General features: G+C 56.6%; 1 protein-coding gene across 1 annotated transcript in view; it reads right to left on the minus strand.

Moving 5' to 3' along the window:
* Positions 1-1864: 1864 nt before the first annotated feature.
* CREB3L1 (cAMP responsive element binding protein 3 like 1) overlaps positions 1865-19029 on the minus strand; it is a 45538-nt gene continuing 28373 nt past the window's right edge. Inside the window, exons 3-12 of the mRNA XM_004708325.2 lie at positions 17628-17812; positions 15682-15760; positions 13148-13305; positions 12055-12204; positions 11765-11823; positions 11512-11580; positions 9343-9442; positions 8330-8456; positions 2783-3050; positions 1865-2566 (exon numbers count right to left, since the gene is read on the minus strand). Coding sequence (XP_004708382.1) covers positions 2530-2566; positions 2783-3050; positions 8330-8456; positions 9343-9442; positions 11512-11580; positions 11765-11823; positions 12055-12204; positions 13148-13305; positions 15682-15760; positions 17628-17812 — 1232 coding nt within the window. The 3' untranslated portion in view covers positions 1865-2529. The remainder of the gene's footprint in view (positions 2567-2782; positions 3051-8329; positions 8457-9342; positions 9443-11511; positions 11581-11764; positions 11824-12054; positions 12205-13147; positions 13306-15681; positions 15761-17627; positions 17813-19029) is intronic.

Raw genomic sequence — 19029 nt, forward strand, 5'->3', positions numbered from 1 at the left:
TATCTGTAGCAGTGTTCATGCTAGCTGGATTTATAAGGTAGAATTGGGATCATGATAGCAGGCCGAGTGGGTGGGTGGTGGGTGGGAGGAAGCATTAAAGAACTAGAGGAAAGTTGTATGTTTCACTGGTGCTATACTGCACCCTGACTGGCTCCTCTCTTCCTTGTGACCCCTCTGTAAGGGGATGCCCAATTGTCTGCAGATGGGCTTTGAGTCTCCATGCCGCCCTTCCCCTCATTCACATCGATCTGATTTTTTGTCCTGGGTCTTTGATGCCTGATACTTGATCCCATGGACACCTCATGATCACAACAGGCTGGTGTGCTTCTCCCATGTGGGCTTTGTTGTTTCTCAGCTAGATGGCTGCTTGTTACCTTCAAGACTTTAAGACCCCAGATGCTCTATCTTTTGATAGCTGGGTACCATCAGCTTTCTTCACCACATTTCCTTATGCACCCATTTTGTCTTCAGCGATCGTATCGAAAAGGTGAGCATCACAGAATGCCAGGTTATTAGAACAAAGTGTTCTTGCGCTGATGGAGTACTTGAGCAGAGGCTCAATGTCCGTCTGCTGCCTTAATACTTAACATATAAATATATGCACATAAATCTATTTCCCTATCCTTATCTATAAATATATTTACATGTGTACATGCCTGTATTTAGAGCTCTAGAAATGTCCTTTGTCTTCCAGTTCTTCCCTCTATTTCCTTTTACTTTCTTCTTGTCCCACTATCATGTTTGGCCTTCATTTGGGTTTCAGTAATTCCTCTCATTGCCCTTGATCAAGCTCTACCAGGCCTCCTACACCCTCCTTGCCATTAATTTTAGATCACTTCTTGTTCCCTTGTCCCTGGGTTTGTTGGCTCCCCACTTCCTTTCCCTGCCTCCCCCTCTCCCAGGTCCTCCTGGAACTGTCGGTCCCATTGTTTTTTCTTCCGGATTGTTTATCCCACTTATCTTATCTAGATAGACTTGCAGAGATAATAATATGCACAAAAACAAGACAGAGCAAAGCAAAACAACAACAAAAAGACCAATGACAAAAAATAGTTCCAGGTCTGTTTGTTGACCTTTAGGAGTGTTGTCCGGTTGAGCCTGGCCGTCATTCTGTTCTGAATATTTATCTTTCCATTGAGCCCTTAAGGTCAGCTTCCCCCACCCCCATGACCCCTTGATAAATTATTATTATCTTCATATCTTATAACGACAGCTGTCTCCTTTCCCCCATGGTTTCTGTTGTTGGTCCCCTGGGCTGAGGGTTGGGGGTGGTCCATCGTTGTGATTGGTTTCCCCTTCCTCCCCTCGTCTACTCACCTTCCCCCTACCCTCCAGGTATCGCTGCTACAATTCCTGTTCTTGGGTTCTGTGTGTCGTGTGTGCTTATTTCTTAGCTGTACCTGTGTACATGCTTCAGTCTCGCCCGCAGTGAAAGGCAGGACTGGGGTCATGATAGTGGGGCTGAGGAAGCCTCAAGGAACCAGAGGAATATTGTGTGTTTCATCGGTGCTATACTGCGCCCTGATTGACCCATCCCTTCCTGGCGGCCCTTCGGTGAGGGGATGTCCCATTGTCTATAGATGGATTTGGGGTTTCTGCTTGAACCCCCCTCATTCTCGACAGTGTGGTTTTTGGTTTGTTTGTTTTGGGTCTTCTGATGCCTGTCACCTGGTCCCAAGGACAGCTCATGATCGCACAGGCTCTTTGCTGAGTCTGAATTCAGTATCTGACTGGGTGAGGGGAACTCAGTAGCAATATCTTTTCACACACCTCCTGGATGATGACCTCTGGGTTCCCGCCACAGTCTTCCCACTCTCAGCCCCCTCCCCATGCCCCACCGTGAAGAAAGGCTCGAAGTCAGGGGTTGATGCTGCATCTTTTTTTTTTTTATTTTGCCTTCTGGAAGCATGTGCTGAGCGGATGGATGGAGCAGGTTGGCAAGTAACAAGGCCCAGCGGCCTGGGCAGCAGCGGGGGGAGGCCAGGGGAGGGGGGGAACCTCTTTCCTGGGCCAGGGATCAGCAAAGCCCGCACTAACTTCATAAAATATAAAACAAGGGAGGGGGCGGGGAAGGAGGGAGATTTGTAAAATACAATATCTTAGGGGTTGACAATAATAAAAAATAAGGTTCATTATTTACAAACAATTTCTGTTCTTGGTCTCTGTACAGTGGGAAGTGGGGGGAGGGCTGTGTGTGTGTGTGTGTGTGTGTTAGGTTGTGTGGCTTGTCTGCATGTCTGTGTGTGTGTCTGGGGCGGGTAGGCAGTGGTGGTGTTAGTCATTGGTGGGGCAGGGCAGGGGCCCGGGGAGTGGCTGGCTGTGGACGGATGATTGTGGAGGGAGAGGTGAGGAAGGAGTGGTTGGTCCATGGGTATAGTCCGAATGTTGAGTGACAGGGATGGAGATCCCCTCCTCCTGGGATGGGAACCCCAGGGGGCAGGGGTGCGAGCCGGATCCGGGTTGGTGAGTAAGACAGGGCCTCTTCCGGGTGCCAGGAGGTCTGTGCTGAGTCGTGGGTCGTGGCACGGGTTAGGAGAGTTTGACGGTGGTGTTGGGGCCCAGGTCCCTGGGGAGAGACGAGAAGCCAGGTGAAGTGGGGAAGAGAGAGGGTCACGTGGGGGGGGTGTCCCGACGACCCGCTCCTCCCTCTGCAAGTGGGTCTGGACATGGGTGGGATGGAGCCTTAAAGGGTGTGGGTGATATTGGACGGGAGGTCGCCCAGGGTGGGCAAAGGCCAGGTGGAGCCTGGCAGCCCAAGAAGAGCAGGGGGCCACCCACACACCTCTCACGGAACCACTCCTTGGGATGGGAGAAGTCGGGGCTGGTGCTGTTGCCCCCAGCGTCCTCCGGCCAGGCCTCACTCAGGTACTTGGTGGTCTCATGGGTGCTGTCCAGAAGGTCGTGCTGCAGGTGGTCCTGAGGTCGTTGCTCAGCCGGCCCCTCGGGCTTGATTTCCCAGCCATCCGGAGGCTCCACGGGCAGCAGGGCACGGTGGCCGTCCTCCCACGAGCCTGCTCCCTCGTCATAGAACAGGAGGCTGCGGGAGGGCACTGGAGGGGGAGCAAATGGTGAGTCGCTGGTGCCAAGGGGTCCCCAGCCTGGCCTCACTCCTGGCCTAGTAGTTAAGGACGTCAGCCCTGGGATCTCACAAGCCTGGTTTGAATCCCAGCTCACATTTCCCAGCTGTGTGGAGGGTGCAGGTGAAGGGTAGGAGTTCTGTTCTGTCCCTGTGAGTCGGACCTGGTTCGATGGCACCTAACAACCACGACAACATGTGACCTCGGGTCCGCTACGCGTCTAGCTGCCACCGGTCTGAGCTTCCACGTGCGCATCTGTGAGGCAGGGACACCAGGCCCCACCTCCTGAGACCACGAGCGCAGAGGCGTGAACTGGCTTCTGGTGAGCACGTAGAAGTTCGTTCTCCCGACGCAGAGTCCGTGACTCATCTGTTGGTTGGTCTGACTGTGGTGCTTAGAGAGACCCCTGTGAAAGGGGTCTTCAAATGCCAGCACGGTCACTGGTGGTGGAGTGGGGTCAGCAGAGCTTCTAGACCAGCGGTTCTCAACCTTCGGGGGTCGGACGACCCTTTCACAGGGGTCGCCCGATTCATAACAGTAGCCAAATGACAGTGATGAAGTAGCAACGGAAATAATCTTATGGTTGGGGGGTCACCCTAACATCAGGAACTGTATGAAAGGGTTGCGGCATGAGGAAGGTGGAGAACCACTGCTGGAGAGGCTTCTAGACCAAGACAGACTAGGAGGAAGGACGTGGTGACAGCTTCTGAAAAGACTGACCAGGGAAGAACTCATGAATCGCAATAGGCCGTCGTCGACGGATTTAGTGCCTTAAGAGCAGCCCTTTCGGTTGGAAGGCCCTCCCTATGCAGCCGGGGAAGAGCTGCCTCCTCAAAGCCAAGCCGGCCTTAACGATGGCGGGATGGAAGGAAGCTTTCCGGACCTTCGTTTGCTGACGTGGCACGGCTCAAGAGGAGAAGAAATCAGCTGAGAGCACCCGTGAGTCATCGGAAGCAAGAATGTAATGTACAAAGGACAGACCCAGGCGCGTTGCATTCTGTAAACAATGAGGTGGACACTTGGAGTTCCACTTCCTAGGTATTAATGAGCTGAAGCAGACTGGCAGCGGCCATTTGGCATCAGCCAATCGATGATCTTCGCCAGAAATGACACATTCAAGGGGAAGGGTGTGGCACCGGTGGTCCGAAAGAAGAGTTCAAGGTCTCTTCTGAAGTACAACGCTGCCTGGGATAGGATGCTATCCACGTCCCTACGAGGAAGACCAGTTCATTAGACAATTCTTCAAACGTATGCACCAATCTTATGCACCCAGATGGCCAATGATGATGAAGCCGAAGATGGTTACCAACGTCCGTGGCCTGCAGTGGATCAAACATGCACTTGAGATGCCTTGGTAATTACTGGTGATCGGATTGCAAAGGTTGGAAACGAAGAAGAAGGATCCCCAAACCAAACTCACCGCCATCGGGTGGACGCTGACTCAGAGGCACCCTCTAGGGCAGCGTAGAACTGCCCCCATGGGTTTCTGGGACTGCGATTGGTTTTCGGGACTAGGAAGCCCCGTCTGGCTCCCCAAAAGCAGCTGGTGGTTTGGAACTCCAGACCCTGCAGATGGCATGCAGCTTAATGTGTAACCAAGGCGCCCCCAGCGCTCGGCCTAAATACAGTGAGAGCTAATTGAAAATACAGGAAAGAAAAGACCCAAATTGGATGTCAGATGCAACTCTGCAACGTGCCCTTGAACACGGAGTCGCTGAGACCAGCAGAAGAAACGGTGATGGGAAAGAGCCCAAGAGAAGATTTCAAAAGGAAGATCAAGTACAGTCTTCCCATGAAAGGTGCAAAGACCCGGAGCCAGCGAAACCAAAGGAAAGAACAAGCTTGGCGTTTCTCACGCTGAAGAAAAACATTCAAGCCTCAAGTTGCACTCCTGAAGCACCCTATGGGCAAAATATTGAACAGTGCAGGAAGCATCCCAAGAAGATGGCAGGAATGCGTGGAATATGGAGAGAATTGGTCAAACGTCAACCATTTCAGGAGATGCTCAGGAGCATATGACCTGGAAGGAAGAAGTCCAGCTGCATTAAAGGCATTGGTGAAAAGCCAGGCTGCAGGAATTGGCAGAATATCCATTGGGGTCTTTTGACCAATGGATGCAGTGCTAGAATCTCTCATGCTTTCACGCCAGCAGTTGGGAGCTAGCTACCAGGCCAACAGAGAGGAAGTGACACAACCACCCCAAAGAAAGGTGATCGAACAGAATGTGGACATTCTAGACCAATATCATCGGTACTAAACCCACGTAAAGTTTTGCTGAAGATCATTCAGGAATGACTGCAGCAGGGCGCCGATTGCAAACCACCAGAAATCCAAGCCAGATCCAGAAGAGGCTGGGGAATGAGGAATCTCCCTGCTGAAGCCAGATGGCTCTCCAACACCTTGGACGTGCTATTTGGAGGGATCAGTCCTTGGAGAAGGACACCAAGCTTGGTAGGTCCATGAGAAAGACCGTCAACCAGATGGGGTGACACAGTGGCTGCCACATGGCTCAAGCATGACCACGATGGTGTGGATGGCACGGGACCGGGCTGTACGTGGGCCGAGTGTGCTTGGCAGCCACCAGGAACAGCCGCCAGGCAAGGGTCCAGGGCGAGGCCATCAGATCAGACTTCTCATCTGACTTGCAACATGCACTTCATGTGAAACCCTGAGCGACTCTCTTCCCAAGCTGTGTCCTAGGTCCCCCCTCAAGGAATGCACACAAACAAGCAAGCCCTTGTTGGACATCGACATTGGACCAGGCATTGTGCCAGGCAGGCCCTCTGACCTAGATGGTATGGTGGCCGTCTTAGAGAAACTCCTGGGAAGGAGGCATTCTTAGCTCCATGGTCACTGAGGTGCCAAACTGCAAGAGGGGAGCGGACCCAGGCAAAACAATCCAACCAGCTGCCCAGGAGCCAGCGTGAATTGAAGCCAACCCCACGTGTGTCCCGGTAGAACTGCGCCCCACCACGCTGTCAGCAGCTGCTCTTGCAGAAGTAGGGTCCCAGGCCTTTCTTTCTGGGGTGGACTTGAACCTCCATACTCGCAGTTAGCAGCCAAGGGTGTTCCCTACTTGTCCCACCCGGCGCCTCCTGCTCCCTGATGCCAGGGTACTGTGAGCACTAAGCACAAACCGCACCCCAGGACTGCCAATTCGATACCAACTCATAGCCACCCTACAGGGCAGGGTCGCACTGCACCAGAGGATTGCCTCGATCCTGGCCTCTCTCTGCAAGCAGGTGGCTCGGTGTTTTCTTGAGTGGAAAAGCTGGTGGGTTTGCACCTCAGCCCTCTCTGTAAGCAGCTGAGTGCCAGCCACTGTGTCAACCAAGACCCCTCCTCCGCTCAGACCCATCGCTGTCAGTCAGTCAGTCAGCCCTGACTCATAGCGACCCTACAGGCTGCCTGCTGAGCCACAGGGTGGAGCAGGGCCTCCCCACTAGGATCCCAAGGCTGTCAATCTTCAACAGAAGCGGGTGCTCGGCACTAGGCTATTCGGTCCCCACCCTCCCACTGTCCCACCCTGACCTCACAGTCTCTGGGAACAGCGCCCCGGAAGTTGTGTGACGCCCCAGCCCTGACTGCAGGTAGCTCTGTGTACCAACCTATCCCAAAAGTTCTCTCCCAGCTAGGAGGAGCTCCCCCGCCCCCGGTCTAGACACCAGCCAAACCAGCTGCCACTGAACTGACACTGACTCATGGGGACCCGTCTGGGTGAGAGTAGGATTGTGCACCATAGGGCTTCAGTGGGTGAATCTTTTGGACTCGATTTCCCCGGTCTTTCCTCTGAGGCACGTTTCCATCAGCAGGTGGACACGTTAACCCTGGAGTGGGGCTGTGAACCTACACAGAATATGCGCCTCCAATCAGCCACCACCAAATCAGAGTGAAGACTCTTGGTCTTACCCCCCCAAAAATTCTTGCACCACTGGCCAGATGTGGGGCCTAAGCCTCCTGGCATTTGCTCTGAGGGGCTCACATACTTCCTCCTCTCTGCCTTCACAGGGCCCCAGTCCCTCCCAGCCTCCCACGGCCCTCTCTGCCTCCCTAGGCACTGCTGCCCATCCCCCCTTAGCCACTGTCCTTCTCGCTCCTTCAGGGAGTGGCCCTCACCCTCCGCCTCTGCTTCCTCTTCCTCTGGCCTCCCATGAGGGCTTCCGGCCCTCAAGGTCACCCACATCTCCTTCATCCTCCTGGGCGGGGTCCCTCCTGCTGGAACCTCACTCCTCCCTGGTTACCTCTTGCTGACCTCCCATCTGTTTCCTCTTCCTTCTCCTACTCTGCTCCTGATCCGTGATGGGCAGCCAGGAAGTCCCTCTGCGGGTCTACCTGGAGTCCCTCCTCATTGTCCCAGGATCTCCCATCAGCTCCTTCTGTACCACCCAGAGCTCCTGTGAGCTCTTCTAAGCGGGCACCTGCTGGGTGCCTGGCAGTGTGCTCAGAGTTTGGGGTACGCGTCTCCTCTTGTCCAACATGCCATCGAGCCACCCATGGGATGGGGGCTTTACGACTCCGCTCAGTGAGGGCAGAGCTGTAAGGCCCAATGAAGAAAACAGTGTAGGGGGCGTGAGACCCCGACTGGGGTCCTATAGGCAGCGTGTGGCCACCCCAGGCATGGCTGTCCAGACGTCAAGAGCGCCTGGCTCTTGACGGTGCCTGTGAGCCCCCACGTGAGGCCACGGCATCCTCTCCCAGGGCGGGGCCTAAGTGGGGACTCAGAGCTTCAGGCAGCCGCCACCACCTGATCGGAAACCACCCTCCAGTGGAGGCTCATTTCCTGCCCCTGCTGTCAAATACCCTTGGTGTGTGTTGGCACTGCCCTCCCACCTCGGGCACCGAGGACACAGAACAAGTCCCAAGCATCCTTCTGAGCCCCAAATGCTGGCCCCTCCGAGCACCTCAAGCATCCCACACCAAACTCACGGCCACAGATGCTGCTCTGGCTCACAGAGGGTGGACAGGACAGAGGAGAACTGGCCCTGCTTTCCCCCAGGTGTGGGTTGCCAAGACTGTCACTCTTTACGGGAGTAGAAAGCCTCCTCTCTCTCCTGTGGAGCAGCTGGCGGCTTTGAACCGCTGACCTTGTGGTTAGCAACCCGATGTCTAGCCCACGATGCCACCAGAGGCTCCTCTAGCTAAGCAAAGACAGACCCTCATTGGGTCTCTGTGCCCCTTCTGCCAACTGAGGAGGTAGGATGAGAGGAGATGATGTTGGGGCTGGGGAGGCTGGGGACAGGGTGGGCGCTCACTCTGACTGGCCGTGTAGACGCTGTCAGCGGCGATGGGATCTTCCTTCATAGGCTGGGTGCTGGAGGAGAACTCAGGAAGGCACGGCACGAGGGAGCCCAGAACCAGGACGAAGCACAAGGCTGCCACCTGGGAGGTGGGAGTGAGAGAGCAATGGTCTGATGCGGGCAGGGAGGGAGGCGGCCCTGATCCACCCTCCTGCTCCTCCCCACAGCCAGCGGGTGGGTGCCCAGGCTTGGCACAGCTCCAAGGGCCGTCCACACCCTCGATGTGGGCTCACTCATCCTCTCTGCAGAGGATGAAGGCTGTGTGGGCCCCCTGACCCCATTGCTGGGGTCTGCCACAAAGCAGTGCTGAGAAACGGGTGTGAGTGACCCATGTGGCTCCCCGCTACGGGCAGCAGGAAGCGGAGAAAGGGCAGCCGAGGGGAGAGGGAAGGGGGCACATTGCCCCAGCAGTCCTCAGCAGGCTTCCCAGGGAGCCTGGCCAGCACAGAGGAGCTGAGACTCCTGGGGTCCAGGTGCCTGCCCCTACTACAGCTCTGCAGCCTGACAGGACGAGAATTGTGCAGGGTCTGGGGTGCTCAGAAGGTAATGGGCGCAACACTCCTTCCAGATCTGGGCTGCCCGAGGCTTGAGTCTCGCTGGGTGCTCCTGTGGGTTCTAGGGATTTATTCTGCCCCCAAGTCCCTGCATTCCTTCCAGAAAGAATGCAGTCCATCCTTCCCAGCGCCTTGCCCTTCGCTGCACAGAAGGTGGACGTTGCTGCATCTAGGAGACACCCCCTTCCCCCCCAATTCCCTAGCTGGGTTCCTGGAGTCATCGGCTACTGACGCCTTGCTAGAGCTGGTCAGGGAGGACAGCGCGCTGGTGCTGGGTGGGACAGGCAGGTATCCACACCAGAAGCTGGACCGCAGGACCAAGGGACCCCACAGCCTGTCAAACCTCTGCCCACCCCTCGAGAGGGCCGGTGGCCCCGAGAAGAGTGGTCCTGCGGTGGCCAGAACAGCACCTACCATGAGGCAGGTCCCCGTTTGTGTGGCGGCCATCTTGTAAGGCCTGGAGATCTTGTTGGTCACCAGCGTCTGGAGCTTCTGCAGCTGCTGGAGCAGGGTCCTGAGAAAAGCACAGCTGTCATCCCAGGCTCTGACCCAGCAGGCACCTCAGCCCCGCCCCCACCCCAACCCTCCGGGGGGGACCTGGGCTGGCGTGAGACACACCAGGGGACCATTTCAGTCAGAACCGAAAGGTCACCTCCTGCGTGGCTCCTCTGTGGAGTGGCTGGGGCCCCCGGGGCCTGCCTCAGGTGACTCTGAGCCATCCTGTGGGAGCCCAGGGGTGCTCTGTGATGCTCTCGGCCCAAGGGGTGGGGGCTGGTCGGAGGGGCCAACCACAATCGGCCTTGGATGTGGTCAGCCGACGGGCTCTTCCCTCCACAAGCCACAGATAAAGGATAGTCGTTCCTTTACCCACAACTCCCTGGACCCATAACAGGGCCGGGGCTGTGGCTGGTGTGCAGTGAGTGCTCGGTTCTAGTTATGTTTGTTAATATCATTCTTGTCCCTTTGGTCGTGAAATTCCATGTCATTTGCGTTTGCCAATCGGGAGCACCCTGAGGGCGAGGAGAGGTTCCCCCAGCCCCCCCTCCCCCCCACGCTGGACCCCTCGGGGTGCAGCTGAAGGCGCTCAGGGCAAGCCTGGTGATTGATTAAGTGTTTGCTTAATCAGGATTGTCCCCCACCCAGTGCGGGCAGGTGGGGCTTGCAGTTCCCAGAACGGACAGCAGGTGGCGAAATAACTCCAAGCGCTTAGCCCTTCTGGGGGCCAAAGAGGAATCTGGGCCAAAGAGGTGGGTCCTATTAGGGGCGGGGTCATGCTCCCTTCTTTGCACAGCACCCAGAGACGGGGTTTCCAGGTGAATCAGGGCAATGGCCGGGTCCCCTTGGAGGAGCGGAGGGAGAAGGGAGGAAGCAAAGTCTTGTGTTGCGGACCTGCTAAGTACCAGGCGGTTGTCTCTGTTATTTGAATGACTCCCAGAAAATCGTAATGAAAGACCTACTATACCGGACCCAGGGCTGGATACCATCAAAGATTCAGAATTCAACTACACACCCCAGGAAGAAAGCATGCTCAAATACTAAGCAACGTGCTGGGCGCTTTACTTGTACGGTTTCATTTAATCCTCCCAGTAACCCCATTGCGCCAAAGGAACCGAGGCCCGGAGAGACTCACACACATGGCAGAGCAGGCTGACCCCCCAGAGCTGGGCCTTCCTGGGCCTGCTAGGTGCCAGGCACTGGGCTGCCTTCCCTAGACAGATGTGGGAATGCCAGTCCCCCAAGGGGCTTGTAGACCATGCAGAGCCACCTGCAGTAGGTCAGGGATGTCCTGAGACCTTCCCGGGTGATGCCTGATGGGGCGCTGATACACACTAGTGGGTCTCAAACTTTGGGGTGCATCTGCAAGACCCGGAAGGCTGATTGAGATACAGATGACTGGGGTACTCCTAGAGCCTCCGAATTGATTAGTCTAGGTGGGGCCCAAGAGGATGCGTTGCTGTCAAGGTCTCCTGTGCTGGAGCTGCTGCCGGTCTGCACCGTCTCATTAAAGCTTCCCCACAGCCCTGTCTGGCGCCGTCCAGTGGCCTCTCCTAGGAAGGGCTGCGTGAGAAGGCCGGGAGGCAGAAGAAAGAGGCAGGGCACTACAGGAGGTTGTGGGCTGCAGCAGCCCTGGAGGCTAGGGGTCGCCAGTTGGGCAACTAACCAGAAGATGAGCAGTTCAAAACCACCAGCCACTCTTCAGGAGAAAGAGCAGGCTTTCTACGCCAGTAAAGAGTTACAGTCTCTGAAACTCCGAGGGGGGCAGTTCTGCCCTGTCCCATAGGGTCACTGTGAGTTGGCATGGACTTGATAGCAGGGGTTTTTGTTTAGCTCAGTTTTGAGGCTGGAGAAAGAGGAGGCTTTGTCCTCCTGTAAAGAGTTACAATGTCGGACACCTGCAAGGGCAGTTCTACCCTGTCCTATAGGGTCGCTCTGAGTCGGAATTGAGTTTTGGCAGGGGGGTTGGTTTCTGGCAGGCTGCAGGGTCCTGGTCTCAAGAGTCACCTGGAACTGTCTCCTCTCTGTGCCGGAGGGAGGTGCTGATGAAGGGGGCGGGGCCGGGGAGGATGGGGTGGCACCACTCACCTGTTGGCAGTCTCCAGGGTCTCCACCTTCTTCCACAATTCGTTGTTCTCAGACGTAAACGTCTCCACCCTGTGGGGGTCAAGCAGGCTCAGGAATGGCCCCCAGACCGCACCCTAGCCCTCCCTGCTCCTGCTGCCCTGGGCCCCACTGGCCCCTGCCTCTGGTGTCCCAGGAGCAAGGACCGTGGAGCGAGGGGCAGGCTGGGGAGTGGGCCCAGACCTCCCGCCCGCCCCCGGCATCTCAGGACGCTTACTTCTTTTCGAGACACTCGACGTACTCCTTCTTCTTGCGGCGGCTCTCCTGGGCAGAGATCTGGAGGGGGAAGCCCCGACACAGGGGTACGACTGTCACACCTCTGCTTGCTGTGACCCCAGGCCCAGGGTTGGCATCACCAGGGCTCAAAGACACCCCCTTCCTCTGAGGAACCCCACAGAAGTGCCAGGCTCTGGCTTTACCTTTTTTTTTTTTTTTTAAGATCATTGTACTGGGGGCTCTTACAGCTGTTGTAGCAACCCACACATCAATTGTATCAGAACATGCTACCTTGTTCTTGATTTTCCTCCGGACTCTCTTCAGGGCCTTCTCCTCGGCCTTGGTGAGGGGCAGCTTTGTGGGGATGGGGTACCCCTCTGCGATCAGGGTGCGCTTCTCCTCCTCTGTCAGAAGCAGTGGCCCTGACGTCCCCTGTAATTTCTGCAGGAAGTGGGGGTACACTGGTTAGGAGCTGGGCAAACCCGGGCCCAAGTTCAAGCCTGGCCATGTGCTGCCTGTACTGCCTGAGCAAGGCACTCGACTCTCAGAGCCTCGTGCTCCCATCTGGAAAAGGAGGCAGGTGTGAATTAAATCCAATAACAAGTATTCAGGGCACCTGTCTGACCCCCAAAACCATGCATGGGGTCACTCTGACTCGGTGGCAGTGGGTTTTGGTTTTGGGGGGTCAGACAGGTGCCCCGCATACTTGTTATTGGATTTAATTCACACCTGCCTCCTTTTCTGAACTGCCGACCTGAGGCCATAGTCCGTGTGTGACACACCGTGCTGCCAGGGACCCTCCACTCTTGGGATGCAGTGGTCAATGAAGCCCTCGGCTTCCATCTGAAAGGTTGCTGGTTCAAACCCACTCAGTGGTTCTGAGAGAGAAAGGCCTGGCAGTCTGCTCCCAGGAAGTCATCAACCTGATAACACCCAGTCACAAGGAGCAAGTGCTTAGGGATGCGCTGGGAGTCCTGCAGGTGAGGCCCCTGGGATGGTCCTTTGCAAGCAGGGGAAGGGGTGGGGGGTGTTCCTAGAGATCACAGCTTCAAAGAGCACCCCTCAGGCTCCACCCAGGCCTCAGGGTCTAACTCCATGCCTCCTGGGGGCCCCCAGACCTCCTTAGAACAGCCAATAGTGCATCTTACAGGCAGCTCGGGTCACCCCCCTTAGGGCATCAAGAATCCTGCCCCTGCCACCTGTAGGCTTCTCCAGCCTCTCCTTCCTTCCCACCTCCATTTCCTGTCCACCCTCTGGTCAGACGAAAAGATTCCTATTCCCCTCCCTTAGGGAACCCCGTTCCAATCCTGCATCTTGCGAAGCTCCCTGGTCTACCCCACTACCCGTTCCCTTTCTCTCTGGTCAGCCGGCCCCAGCTCCTTACATGGGGGGCAGTGAGGAGTGGCGAGGTGGAGATGGCCATGGAGGAGCGGGCCATGGGCTGGACGGGGCTGGACGGGGGCAGAGAGCGGGGGCTCTGGGAGCTGTCGCTGTCGCTGCTGTGGCTGCTCGGGGGTGTCGGAGGCATCTGTACCAGGTCCTCTGGGGAGAACAGAGGAGAGCAGGTTAGCAGGGCTGGACCCAACGTTTCCGGGACCCCTGGGCTCAGCTTGGCATGAGCCTGTGGGAGAAATCAGTGTGGCCGTGTCCTCGGTGGTCATACCAGATGCCTCCTGTGGTGTCAGAATGATGAGCTGACACCCTAGAAGCCACCCATCCCCATTTCCAACACCACCGAGGCTGGGGCCCTGGAAGCCTGGTTCTTTGCTTGGATTGGCCCCTGGACTCCTGACTTCCCAGGCCCAGGGTCTTTAAGCCTCCCCGCAGCGCAGTTTGGACAATTCCAGGAGGCAACTACAGTCACGGTCCAAAACTAGGCCCAGGGAGCCGGGGTGGTCAGGGAGCAGCCTGCTTCCCTCCCTTCCACTCCAGGGTGTGTAGCTGTTGCTGCTGCTTCTGCGCTTCCATTTCCAGCCTCAGTGGAACAGGGCCCTGGTGTTGGACACCCCCCCCCCCTTCCCCCATTGCCTCCCCAGTCATGGCAGGCGGACCAGAACAGGTGCTGGAGGACCCAGCACCCAGATGCAGGGTGAGCTCCAGACAGCACCGACATCTGGGTAATTCTGGGGGCTGGAGGCCTGGGCTCTGTAGTAGTTATGTCATTTGTTGTCAATTTGAGATTAAAAGTGAAGGGGTGGAGTTTAGCCTGTCAATCAGGTTGCAGCCTGATGACCTCATTTGGAGGCGGTAGGGAAATAAATAGCTCGCTGGAGGCTGGACACACGCTCACTCCTTGTGAGACATTCCTGTTGCAAAGTCACATGGGGCTACGCTAGAGCCCTGGAGCTGGAGGAGCCTCGTGGAGACCCCTGCCAGCGCTGAGAGGTTTCCAGTGCCACTGCATTTGGCGTCATTGCATGCGTTGTGTGAGTCTGAAGAGGAATTTACAGATTGGTGTCGGATGTATGGGCTAATATTGGACTTATGGACTTGATCTGGACTGGGCTGGGATGTTTTCTCAATATTCAACTGCTCTTGCATATCAAGCTCGCTCTTATACACATAGGAGCGTCCTTGGACTTGCGGCTCTGTGTGACGCAGAGAGAGCTGAGACCGGAGAGCTCCCCTCCAGACTTCACACAAGACGGCTCCTCCTCTGATTCCCATTTGCCTCTTCTGGATGGCCTACCACAGGGAGCACTGCACTCTGAGTCTGAGAGATGAGAGTTCGAGTCCCACATGTGTACCTGCTGACTGTGTGACCCCACTTGTATTTACCTGCCCTCTGCAGCCTCACTTCCCCTGTGTATTGATGCTGGCCGGCAGAAGGACTCTTGCCCGGGCCCTGAGGGTAGTGGGTGAAGCAGGTGACAGTGCTTTGCATATGTGGGAGGGACGTTGGCAGTGTAAGGCTGGTCCCTTTCTACCTGTGTGTGGCCTATCTTATCACCAAGGCTCTAGGCACCTTAGGGCAAACACTGGGCCTTTTTCATCTTTCTATGCCCAGGGATGCTTAATCAATGTTTGATGCATTCATGAGGTGGGATTGGGAAGATTCAGCTAGCCCCCGCCTTTTTGTCCAAGGTAAGAAGCTTTCTCTGGCCCCATCTCCCCTGGCCAGGCTAGGTGGTCCTAGGAAGCTCCCGATCTTCTTCAGGGCTATGCTAGCTCCTCTTCTGGTGGGGTGGCTGATTGTTTGTCAGTGGCCTTTGCCTGGGTGTAGGAACTGCCTTCTCTTCCTGCTGCTCCAGCGCTTGGTACTGGGAGCTGTCCATTGGTGGGTGGATGGGTGAATGGGTATGTATGTATGTATCTGTGGGGGTGGGCGGATGGATCAATAGATGGATGGATATATAGATAGATAGATAGATAGATGGGTATGGATGAATGGTGGATGGAAAATGGATAGATAGGCATGGATGGATGAATAGATGGATGGATGGATGGATAGGTGGATGAATGGGTGGATGGATGGATGAATGGATGGGTGGACAAGGAGTGGATGGATTGATGGATGAGTGGGTAGGTGGATGGATGGACAGATGGGTGTGCACGATGCATGTATGGCTATACAGTGGGCTTCAGTGAGTCAGTGGGTGGCAATGTGGCAGGATGTAGATAATTGGGGTGACAGTTGTAGACTGGGTAAGAAGGGAATTGGCAGTAGGAGGGGGGTGTGATTGGATACAGAATGGGCAAGGGGAGAATGAAAAGAGGATAGATACACCAGGGGAAGGTGGGGGAGAGAGAGAGAGAGAGAGAGAGAGAGAGAGAGAGAGAGAGAGTGTGTGTGTGTGTGTGTGTGTGTGTCTCGCGGTGGGTGGGGGTGGGGGTGGGGGGAGAGGCTTGGCCAAAGGAGAAGGGATGCTGTCTCCCAAGACTAGAGAGGAAACGGCCCCCTGCCCTGGGCACACTTACCTGGTGTCACTTTGAGGAACTGGTTCACCTCCTGGGGCTCAGCTTTGATCACTGGCAGCTGTGTCATCTCCCCTGGGGCCTGAGGAAGACACAGGCCTAGCTTCATCAACTCCCCTCTGGGGCTATTCTCACTCTGCCATACATCCCCCCTCCCTCCCAGAGGCGAGTGGGGCGCCCTGCACCATTTGTGGCTGTGGATGGGCGCAGGGTTCTGGGCACCAGTGCTTGGAGAAGCGACATCATGCCCAAGAGGAGAGAGTGGTGGCCACGTGGCGTTGTTCGGGCTTTCGGGTCTGGGGAGAGTTTCCCATGGCTGGCTCTGAGGGCACGCCCTTCTTCCTGTGGAACCGGACCCTTCGCTGGGAAGACCAGGTCAGCCGGTTACCATAAGCGTATGAGGTAGCGTCTATTATAGCATCAACGGGACCAACAAATGGTATCAATGGAATGGTAAAAATTGCTATCATAAATACCATTTGGAATGGTAACAGAAGAAAGAGAGGGGCACTGGCTGGCATTAAGGGCCCTGTGCAGTTAGAGCTGGAAATGAGTTCTGCAGACTACGAAGGAGGCTGGCAGCTGAAGGGGGAGTAGGTGGTGAGTGAGGGAAGAGCCACTCCCAGCTGAGGCAGAAAGAGCATCGCTTGATCTAGAGACAGTAGCCTCTCTAGCGTGGCGGGTGCGGCTGGAGTTGTCTGGGAGGAACTGAGCCCAGAGAGACCTAGGCAGGGGGAGATTACCCAGGAAGGAACTTGAAGCCATGGGGAGCCCTTCCTAAATAGAAGCGAGGGGCTGATGGCATGAAGATTTACATTTTTTAACAGCATGCATTTCTACTGATTTCGTCCCTAAGTCGCTGCTCCAGAAAGGGCTCTGAGAGCACACGGGACCTCACACCCACGCCTCACACTCAACACCCATATAAGCGGCACTCTCTGGGAGGGAAGGACTGTACTCGGTGCTGGACTTCAGGGCCATCTCGACCCATCGGAGAGAGTTCAGGATATTATGGGATGGGACCCCAGCACCCCAACTGTAGGCAGGTGAGTGAGGACGATGAAGAATCAAGTTGGAAGGGAACTTGGGGACCCCCAGTCTTGATTCCCGGGAGACACAAGGGGGAAGATGGATGTCATCCAGATGGATGACAGCACTCATGTGGGTCGCAGCTCCTTACTGACCATGCCACCCCCTGGTCTGTGCTTACCACTAGGAGGTGGTAGGCTCCCTGGAGAGGGGGTTTGGGGGTCAGGTGGGCACAGCCAGTGGGATTTGGGCCACACCGACGGATACCTTCTCTGAGGCACATGAGGCACATGCCCAACCTCCGAGACCCCCCACTGCTGTCACCCCCTGGAGGGGCTGGCCTGCGGTGGGGCCCTCAGGGGGGTGGGGCCAGCCACACACCATCTCTAAAGAGTTGAATAGGACAACCCCGTCTTGTAGCCTCCGAGGGTGAGGAGCACCTCAAAGTGGGTACGCCCTTCCGTTTAACAGAGGAAACACTGAGGTAGAAGGACAAGAACTATGAGACGCCCAGAGCACCCGTGAAGGGAAAGAGCTGGGGGTCGGGCGGGGGTGGGCAGGGCCTCCCCTTCCCGGGAGAACCTTTAGATACCAACTGTATCTTTATAGCCAAACGCCATTCTCTCTCCACGTGCCCATGGGGGCGCATGGCGGGAGAGCGATGAGTTAACAATCTGTTTCTTCAATGCAAGCAATTGACATGCCGTCCGATTGTTTTCTCCAAGGGTTGCTGGGGTTTGCCCTCAGACTAGGGTGGCAGGGGCACAGAACGCCAGGGCCCCCCCCCAAGGCCAACACCGCTGCCCCCTCACAGAGCCTCTGGGTGCACAGGCCTTTGGCTATGCCCTCACCAACGACCTGCCTGCCCTCCCCCCCCCCCCCCCCCCCCCTCAGCCCCAACAAACAAGCCCCAGGCTCACCTGGTGAGGGACAGGCAGCCTGGACAGGGGGCTGAGGCCCAGCAGCGGGGTGGTGGCCATGGCGGCGGCGGCGGCCATTGCTGAAGAGGCGGCCAGAGGGTCCATGGAGGGCTCCGGACTTCGCTCCTGCTTCACCATGACGGAGCCCAGCTTGTGGCCCAGCACCCACGCGCCATGCTCCATGTCTGCCGAGAGGGGCAGGGCCCAGCGTCAGGGGGCTCCCGGAGCAGCGGGCTCAGCCCCCTCGGTACCCAGGAGCTGCTCTGGACAACGCGGAGAGACTCAGGGAGGCACTGGGAGGCGAGGAGGAAAGGGCAGGCAGGGCTGGGGCGGGGGCTGGGGAAGTGGGGTGGGCTGGGGCGGGGGCAAGTGAAGACATCCTTGCCCTGGGACAGCTTACAGAGTGGGCTCAGCCACCAGATCCTCCTGACTGGCTGTGTGTGCTTAAGCAAGTGGCTTAACCTCCCTGAGCCTAACTCCTCATCTCTGTACCGAGGGAAGAAGCCAATCCATCCTGGTGTGTGGGACGGAGTCTAACAGTGTCTCCGTGGACTTCCCAAAGCAGATCACCAAGGGGGTGGGGGGATGGATGCTTCTGTGTGAACTCCAACCCCTTACCTCGCCCAGTGTGTTAACTGGTGGTATCACCAAAGGAGTGTGGGGAAGGGACTCACCCCTGTCGTGGGGTCAATATCCACTCCTAGCGACCCCATCAGACAGGGTGGAATTGTTGCTTGGGGTTTTGAGACTGTCAATCTTTACAGGAGCCAGCCTCCCCTGAACAGTGCCTGGTAACAGGTCAGTGTTTAACAACTAGTGTTTCTCTCTCTCTCTGCCAGCGAGTTGACACTGACGTGGTGAACTGGGTAGAATTGCCCTTCTGTTCAGAGGCTGCACACCGTGTCCAGTAGAGCAGCAGGTGGTTTTGAACTGTTGGCCTTGCAGTTAAGCCCAGCCATGACCCACTGAGCTGTTGTTCATGTGATCACTGCTTCGCAGAAGCCCTTTGCTAGGCGAGGTGCCGGGCTCCAGAAGCCCTCGCAGGCAGTGTGAGTTAGGGGGAGGACGATGGGGTCTGGGCCTAGCAGAACCGGCCCAGCTTCGAGGGTGGGATGAGGAGCTGATCAGATCCTAGAGTTAATTAGGAGTGGCATTTCCCAAAGGCCCAGACAGACACTATTAAAAAGATCACTTTGCTGCTATGGAGACTGAATTGGTTGCAGGCAAGATGGCAGCATGGCGGAGACCTGCAGGGCTGATGGTTTCCTTCCAGCAGTGGGGATGGCAAGGCACGTGGGGAGGGCAGAATCAACAGGAGCTGGGGGCCCAGGAGTGAGGGCGGGGTGGTGGGGTGGTGGGGGTGGTGATGGTGGTGATAGTGGGGTGGTGGTGACGGTGATGG

This window comes from Echinops telfairi, unplaced genomic scaffold, assembly GCF_000313985.2.
Source record: "Echinops telfairi isolate 266 unplaced genomic scaffold, ASM31398v2 ScPeMD7_60;HRSCAF=208, whole genome shotgun sequence".
In the NCBI taxonomy this organism is placed as follows: domain Eukaryota; kingdom Metazoa; phylum Chordata; class Mammalia; order Afrosoricida; family Tenrecidae; genus Echinops; species Echinops telfairi.